The 7699-nt window shown below is 43.6% G+C and overlaps 4 protein-coding genes across 4 annotated transcripts; 1 reads left to right on the top strand and 3 right to left on the bottom strand.

Moving 5' to 3' along the window:
* Positions 1–3884: 3884 nt before the first annotated feature.
* Positions 3885–4300, top strand: BDB00DRAFT_862394 (uncharacterized protein; the record flags this gene model as incomplete). Its single annotated transcript, XM_053126061.1, has 2 exons — positions 3885–3904; positions 4049–4300. 2 exons carry the CDS (start codon positions 3885–3887, stop codon positions 4242–4244), a joined length of 216 nt encoding a protein of 71 aa, XP_052972496.1. The 3' UTR covers positions 4245–4300.
* Positions 4301–5396: 1096 nt separating this feature from the next.
* Positions 5397–6302, bottom strand: BDB00DRAFT_249330 (uncharacterized protein). The gene is made up of 2 exons (XM_053116648.1): positions 6233–6302; positions 5397–5916 (listed from the first exon to the last, which is right to left on the bottom strand). The coding sequence occupies exon 2, from the start codon at positions 5892–5894 to the stop codon at positions 5580–5582; it is 315 nt and encodes a 104-aa protein (XP_052972495.1). The 5' UTR covers positions 5895–5916; positions 6233–6302; the 3' UTR covers positions 5397–5579.
* On the bottom strand, positions 6239–6580 carry BDB00DRAFT_862382 (uncharacterized protein; the record flags this gene model as incomplete). Its single annotated transcript, XM_053126060.1, has 2 exons — positions 6239–6303; positions 6346–6580. A coding segment is annotated over one exon (229 nt), but the record flags the coding sequence as incomplete, so codon positions are not given.
* BDB00DRAFT_249307 (uncharacterized protein) lies at positions 6423–7488 on the bottom strand. The gene is made up of 2 exons (XM_053116647.1): positions 6969–7488; positions 6423–6883 (listed from the first exon to the last, which is right to left on the bottom strand). Exons 1-2 carry the CDS (start codon positions 7392–7394, stop codon positions 6788–6790), a joined length of 522 nt encoding a protein of 173 aa, XP_052972493.1. The 5' UTR covers positions 7395–7488; the 3' UTR covers positions 6423–6787.
* Between the last annotated feature and the right edge of the window lie 211 nt (positions 7489–7699).

Raw genomic sequence — 7699 nt, 5'->3', positions numbered from 1 at the left:
AACCTAATGTAAGCTACATTTGTCACAATTTCCACACTTGCTGCCACTTGATTTATGCTGTCACACAGTGAAGGTTGACGACCCAGTGCTGTCGCAACTCTGGCTTGCTTGGGATATTGCCAAATCAGATCAGACATTGCCAAGCCGGCATAGTCGCCCAAAAGCCTTTGCCTTCTGCGTTTAATTGCCGTCACTTTCATAGCCGCACAGTAGTTTCCACATGATAGATTGTTGTTGCTAACTTTGAAAGCTGCCACGCTTTGTTGTTTTTGTAGCCATAAGCAGAGATAAATAAGAGTCGCATACTTGAAGAGCACGTTGCTGACCAGCTTGCATAGTTATCATACGTGCTGCTGCCAACTTTTATCATCATGTCCTTTGCTTCACATCGCCACCATATTGAAAGATGTCGTCTCAAGTGTCATTGTTCTGTAGCCACCTTATTGATTTGATAATGATTCACTGGATACTTGACATATTTTACTGTTTCCGATTTCAAGTACCCTTGTCTTTTGTCTCTTGTGGACGTTACATTAAATTTCAATGCCAAACCCATCTTTCTGCTGCGTTGTTGTTGTTGCCACAAGTTCTCGTCATAAAAAGAGATGCATAAGCATTGTTTCATTTCGTTGAATTGACGTTGATTATTTTGATGGAAAAAGATCATGTAAATTCTTAAACAGCATTCACCAGAACATTACAAACAGCGTGGTAAATCCCGCATGAGCGCACCCATCCGACAACACCGAATTTAGACGCACAGTAGATGTCTACAGCTCTAATGTTCTCACATTTAAAATAAAAATCATCATCATCATCATCATTGTCCTAAAATACCAGATGGAAAATATTAACAACAAATAAAATCTTACGGTGTTCCACTAAGACCAGCGGCTGATGCCAAGTTGATGATAACGCCTCCAGTTCGTTTGGCAAGATGAAGCATAGCGACTTTGTTTCCCATGATTAATGCTGTTGTATTTATTGCCATCATCCGCTCATCCATTTCATTTATATTTACCAGACATCTGTTAGTAAGTCGCATTTTCTCCTATAAGCAAATCATATTTGAGTAATTTATGAACCCGTCATCGACGGCGCGTACTGTACCATCAAGAAGCATAAATATTGTGTTTGCCTTGCTTCCAATTTCAGCGGTAAAGTTAGCACTCTTATATCGTAAAATACAATGATACGCTGTTGTTATAACGAGGACCTCTGTTGATTGATTTGCAGTGATAGCATATATACACACAATAACGCCACCAAACTGTTTTTCGGCCAACTAAAAAAGGGCGGCATTGTTGCTATACTTTGTAACATCGGTATGGACGTATGCGGCAACCTGATCGCTTTGATAGTAAATCCATCAGGTTATTAACAAACGTATCGATAATTTTACATATTTTCCATAATTCGTAGACTTTTATACCAACCCAGCAAGATCATTAAGCTCACGCACGGTCACGTCTCCTTTGGAATCAAGGATATCTCCAATGACAACTTTGGCTCCTTGTTAACCAGCTCCGTAGCTATCGCTTTACCTATATTCGGCTTGCTCCCGTAATTACTACTACTTTTCCTGCAAAAGGCTTTTCACCAACTGTCATTTTAATCTTGGTAGTATGAAGGTATTAATGGTATTCGATTCAAACTGCTATTAGTGCTAAACAAGGGAATCCGGAAGAAGAAGAAGAAGAAAGAAAGGGAGCTAAAAACCCCCAAGTACTTCTCGATGCTTTTGCATAATAGAAAGAAGCTTAGTCTATCTCGCTACTGTGGGAACAAAAGGCTCTCGTGATTGTATAAAAGAATACACACAGCAGATTGAGAGACCACGTAACTATGTACAGCAGCACGTTCATCATGCTGCTACAGTAGCCATTGCAAGAAGTCTGTATTCTATTATACGGTACTCTTGCGATGTAATTATATACTCTTATTCCATTTTCTGAGCAAGTGGTAGATATGGTGGAATCATTCTTTTGCTTTGGTACATAGAAGGCATTGTAGTATTGATAGTGTGAGAAACATATTGATCATCATCGTTCTGAGATATGTCGTTTCCTTACCATACAAACCGCCCTCTTACAGTGATACTGTATCATAGCTCCATTCCTAATGTTACCTCTTATGAAGGCTACTCTGACTACTACTTCACATCCAAACATCTTTGTACAAAGTGTAGTTTTATGGCTCATTATGTATAACGATGTAGCCCAGGATAACTGCTTTGCAATTTATGATGTCAAAGTATTGTGTGATATACAGAAGAAGAGTTGCGTTGCAGGTACCTTACTTGAAAATATAGCCACACTTTAGCTCCTAATCCTTTCGCTTTCATTTAACATCAGTATTGACATACTACATACATGGTGAGCCTTTGGCAGTCGTTCTTCGGAAACTCACATATGGTTACAAACACTGATTTTCTTTTCGTTGAAAAAAACATCATTTATGTTTGTACTGAATTTAGAGCTTTATTTGTAATTATATATATATGCATTTCTAATCTAGGTGATGTTTTGACTTGAGTACTTATAAAAAGAGTCGTGTAGTCCTGCAGCTGTTAGTAAGTTCACGTCCTAAGTAATGATAGCCCCCTGTTCTTTTTTGTTTTTTTTTTTGAGCCACGAACCGTATTTTCGCATTTCCTAGTTGATCATCTTGACTTCGCTCTTTTGCATAGACGGCGTTGTCCTGAGTTGCGACTTGAAAGTTGAACTCCTATGCTTCGAATCTATGTCTTGCACTGATGATCGTTGAGGTTATTTTGGCGATGGAAATAGTCTTAGACCTAAACAGATGAACGTCAAAGAGCTTTTTATGTTAGATAGTGACGATTAGATGAAATTTGAGCACCTGTTGCTGTTTTCTGTTTGTACGTACTGTCAATATTACCAATCCCTTCGCTCGTCCTGTGCAGTTTAACTTGATGGCGTGTTCGTGTTGGCCATGGCTTGACGTTGTTTTTGTGTATGATGTGGATAATAGAATTGGCTGTTCTGCGTGTTGATTTCTCTTTGTTTTGTTGATGGTATCTAAATATGCTTGTATAACATATCTGTCAAGACTTGTTTTAACGCTGCTGTTGTGCGTGTGATATGAATAAGCCCATTCGATGATACGACTGATGTCCTCTTTTGTGTGCCTTCTTGGCCTCGTGCTCCATCAAACGTCAGTGACGCCTTTTCGTTTCGCGACACTGGCTTTTGCTTCTTCCATTGCCTTGAGCTTCGCGTTTTGTGTCACGGACTTGGTTTTGCTGATTACTGTATATTTTTCTAAACTAAGACTAACACTACTTTTTTTTTTTCGATTTCTTGCTTTTTTTGGGGGGGCCATCATTACATAGAAAATAACTTACTAGCAATCTGTCAGACAAAGAATAGGTGTATATTTTGGCGGATCTTGATTTGTGGAAAGAGACCTTCACTAATAAAGAAGATAGAGTAAAATCACAGTGAGCACAAGTGTTTACAAAAGTAATGAGCATAAAGTGCGTTGGGTTTCCTTACCACGATACTACTATACGTGATTGTTCTCCTTTTTGATTTGCACTATCATTCACGACTGGAATAGAGACTGCCACCATCTCTCTCTAGTGATGTTTCTTGTTGCTGCCAACGCATGACAAGGAAAGGATGATAACAAGTGTCCTTCCTTGTCTGCATCATGCCCGGCTACACTGGTCGCTGTTTTCACTACTAGATTCATTTGAGCTTGATAAGTATGTATTCCCAGTGGTACTAATTGCATCATATTTCTGTTTCAGCCTCACATCATCGACATTCAAATTACCTGTTAGTCTCCTACTATGATTGTATTGCTGCCGTAAACCAATGAGTATGCTTGGAAGTCCATAGTGTGTAGATCTTGATCACATGTCTTGTCTTGTTCTTCTGTGCATCAAGAGACCTTGATTGTTTCCCTCGTCGTGTAGTGGTTTCGGACGCGCTTTAATGTTCGTTGCTTGCTTGTTGTTGTATATTTGACAGTTGTATATGAATGACGAGCCAGCTTCGTTCGGCCATTGATATTGTGAAAGTGCCGTCGTGTCGTTCCATCATTCACTTGCTGATACTGTCCTTAGAGGCAATGTCTTGTTTGATGCCCTTGGGCGGTTTTTTTTGTTTTTGCTGCCACTGCCTGCTGCTTGTTCATTTGCCACCGTGTTACATAGACCCACCAAAGCAGAAAGGATACTGGCTAATATGAATACTGGCTTGTTCAAAAAGCTCTGAGCATTGCTGTCCGTGATATCCCTGCTGCACATACCGATGTTTTTTATGACTCTTCATCGCCGACTTTTTGTGCCACCTTTGCCGCCTTGTTTACTAAGAGGAGATGTATATAAGTATCATTCCCTGTTTAATTAAGTATTGGCCTGATCAAATAGTCACGTACTGTACACTTACTATTATTATGTATCCACTAAACGGTCGTGTGAAATGTTGTCAGTTTCACCTAAATCTTGCTGATGCTTTTGCCTTTTGCTGTCATTGCTTTTGTGCGATTCATGTCGCTCGCGTTTGTTGTCAATTCTGCCTTTTTATAGCTTGCAACTGTTGATGAAAGCTTTGGTCTTGTTGTCATTTCGAATGTGTCGTCAATGTTGCTTTTTTCTGTCGTTTGAGTTTTGTACTCCTTGCTGCCCTGTAGATTTGTCACCATTTCCGCCCTTGCTACTGCTTGATTTGTGCTGTCACACAGTGTAAAATCGATTGACCCTGTGTTGCCGCCTAAATTGTTGATGCCATGAGTATTCCCGCCGTATATGTGGTGTAATAACTCTGGTTCGCCAAGATAACGTCATATCATATCGTGCATTGCCTAGCTCTCGTAATTCCTTGTCGCTTTTGCTTCTTGTGTGTGATTGCCGCCACATCGGTAGCCACAGGTTATCTGCCAACAGACAATACTGTTCTTGGTTTGATTGAAGGTTGTTGCTCTCTGTTGTTTTCGTTGTCATAAGCAGAGATAAACAAAAGTTGCCATCTTTGGAGGAAAAAAACATCGTTGACCAGCTTGACAAGCTATCATACGTGCTGTTGCCGACTTCCAACTTCATGTCCTATGCTTCCAATAGCCACCATATTAAAAGATGTCTCCTCGAATGTCGTTTGTTTTGTTGCCACCTTATTGATTTCCGACGGACTGAAATAATTGCCATATTCCACTGTTGTCGATTTTTTTGACCAGCTCAGAATTTCTTACATGCCGATGTCCACAGGTCAGCGACTGCTGTCCAATTCGCGCAAAAGACACGTGTCGTCTTTTTGTCTCGGTCGTTTTGTCCACCCACAATAGTTGATGTCAGAGTTTGTACACGACGACTTGCAGTTAATTCGCCCATGCAAGTTTTGAATGTATGTACCGCCTTTTGATGAGGATCTTGAGTGCAGATACCCGCATCCGTTTGAAAAGTACTTGTCGCCATAGCATCACCAGTAGATAGTAAATCTGCTCCTTCCCTAGTATGTCGATTCGTCGTTTGAATGGATGTTGCTTGTCCTTGGACGCACGCTTGTTCGATGTCGTTGTCGCTGTCGTTGGTGTTGTTGTAATGATCAAGAACGTCAGATCAGAAAAAAACCGTCAAAGAAATTTCGCATGTTGTGTATTTGATAATGTGCTGCCAATAGACTGATCAAGCCAAAGACGGAATTCTGCCAATCCTCGATTCGAAACCAAGCCCCGGAAATCTGTTGCCACCTGTATCGGCATAACCACCATGACTGCTCGTCAGATACGTCCACCAATACCATAGGAGACGGCATGGTCAAGCCAAAGACGGGATTCTGTCTATCCTCGAACCGACACCAAGTAAAAGAGGTTGTTTTTACTCGGCTAGCCTGGAAATCTGACGCTACCCGTAGCAGCATAGTCACCATGACTTTCCGTCAGATTCATCCACTAAGACCACATGAGATGGCATAATCAAGCCAAAGACGGGATTCTGTCAATCCTCGTTTCGAAACCAAGCCCTGGAAGTCTGACGCCACCTGTAGCAGCATAATCACCATGATTCATCCACCAACACCACACGAGACGATGTGATCAAGCCAAAGACGGGATTCTCACAACACCCCGAAGTTTTTACTCGGCTAGCCTGGAAAGCTGACACTTTCCATCGCGGCGTACCACACACACCGCTGGCCAAACACCCCAGTCCGGACACCCCAGCTTCAGGAATCCCCAAGGCAAAGGTGAAGGAAGGAGTTGGACTTACATGACATGACACTGACTACAACCGGTGGGGGATCCAGGACATGGAAAGGGCGAGGATAACTCCGGTTGAGCGGGTGGCGGGGATTGGAGGAACAACATTGCCCTGGTACAGGTAGGACTTCTGCAGGAACACCATCCACATGAGCTGGAACTGACTGGAATGACAACCCTGGGAAAGGAATAAATTCCTTAAGTTTCTAGTAGCCTTCTTCAAACCACATCCGAGTTGAATGCAGTACGAAGAAGGAAAGAATGAAAGGAAAAAGGATATATCAGTTAGTAAGCCTCTTCTTATAAAGATGGTTGTAGGTATTAAAGAAAGCACAGTACGTACCGTAAATATACAAGCTCGGCGCCTTGGGTTGTCATTTGCTGTCAAGAATCGCCGCTGTACATGTGACACGATGGTATATTCCTGCTGCCTACACAACCAGAGCGTTGTTCCCCTCCCCACCACCGGCTCTACCATCATCGCTATCCCCATGTGCCCCCCCACATCCCTTCAACCCCCGGTGGCTGTAGCAGTGCCACTGCCACTGCCAACTCAATCCTGCCTTTACCTCGAAGAAACATCCACTGGGATGGCCGGACCGCTCCCCAACGCCCGACGAAGGCGGAAACCGCCAGACACCACCGAACAACAGAGTACGCTCTACTTGAAACGAGATGATAATATTATTGGTTAGTATTCTATGCAGATCAAGCAAATAGGGCTCAACACAAGATCGAATATTTACCCCAGCAGAACGCACGCAAACAGACACCGGAAAACAAGAAGAAAAAAAGCGGAGCAAATGGAGACGACGGCAGTAACGGCGGAAAGTGATGGACAGCACCAGGAAAAAGGGACGAAGACAGCATAAGTGGCATAGGTGGCATAGGTGGGCATAGGTGGCATAGTGCGCGGAATTCGTCCTTCGCGGCTTTCTCTTCGTCGTACGTTTGCGCGGCATCGTCCTTCGCGGCTTTGGCGTCGTACTCGTGCGCGGAATTCGTCGTCCTTCGCGGCTTCGGCGTCGTACTTGTGCGCGGAATGCGTCGTCCTTCGCGGCTTTCTCGTCGTCGTACTTTGCGCGGCACCTCCCTCGCGGCTTTGGCGTCGTACTCGTGCGCGGAATTCGTCGTCCTTCGCGGCTTTCTCGTCGTCGTACTTTGCGCGGCATCGACCTTCGCGGCTTCGGCGTCGTACTTGTGCGCGGAATGCGTCGTCCTTCGCGGCTTTCTCGTCGTCGTACTTTTTTTCTGTTCAGGCGCGCTCTGTGGCAGCACCTAGCTCCTGATCATCATCAGATCGAGGAGGAGGCGGGGAGGGACGCGGCGAGGAATCGGGACAGAGGTAGGGTAGGAGCGACATGAGCGAGAATGTAATCGGAGGCAAGGGATGGAAGTGGTTGATGAGCTTCCACAAGACGAACGCAACGAAAAGCACAACTATGCAAGCCAGAAGAGCAGCAAGCTTGGCAACAAA

Source organism: Zychaea mexicana (genome assembly GCF_025766255.1).
Source record: "Zychaea mexicana strain RSA 1403 chromosome Unknown BDB00scaffold_210, whole genome shotgun sequence".
Taxonomy (NCBI): Eukaryota; Fungi; Mucoromycota; class Mucoromycetes; order Mucorales; family Lichtheimiaceae; genus Zychaea; species Zychaea mexicana.
Note: the sequence above shows the minus strand (reverse complement) of the source record. Positions and strands in the feature narration are given on the sequence as shown.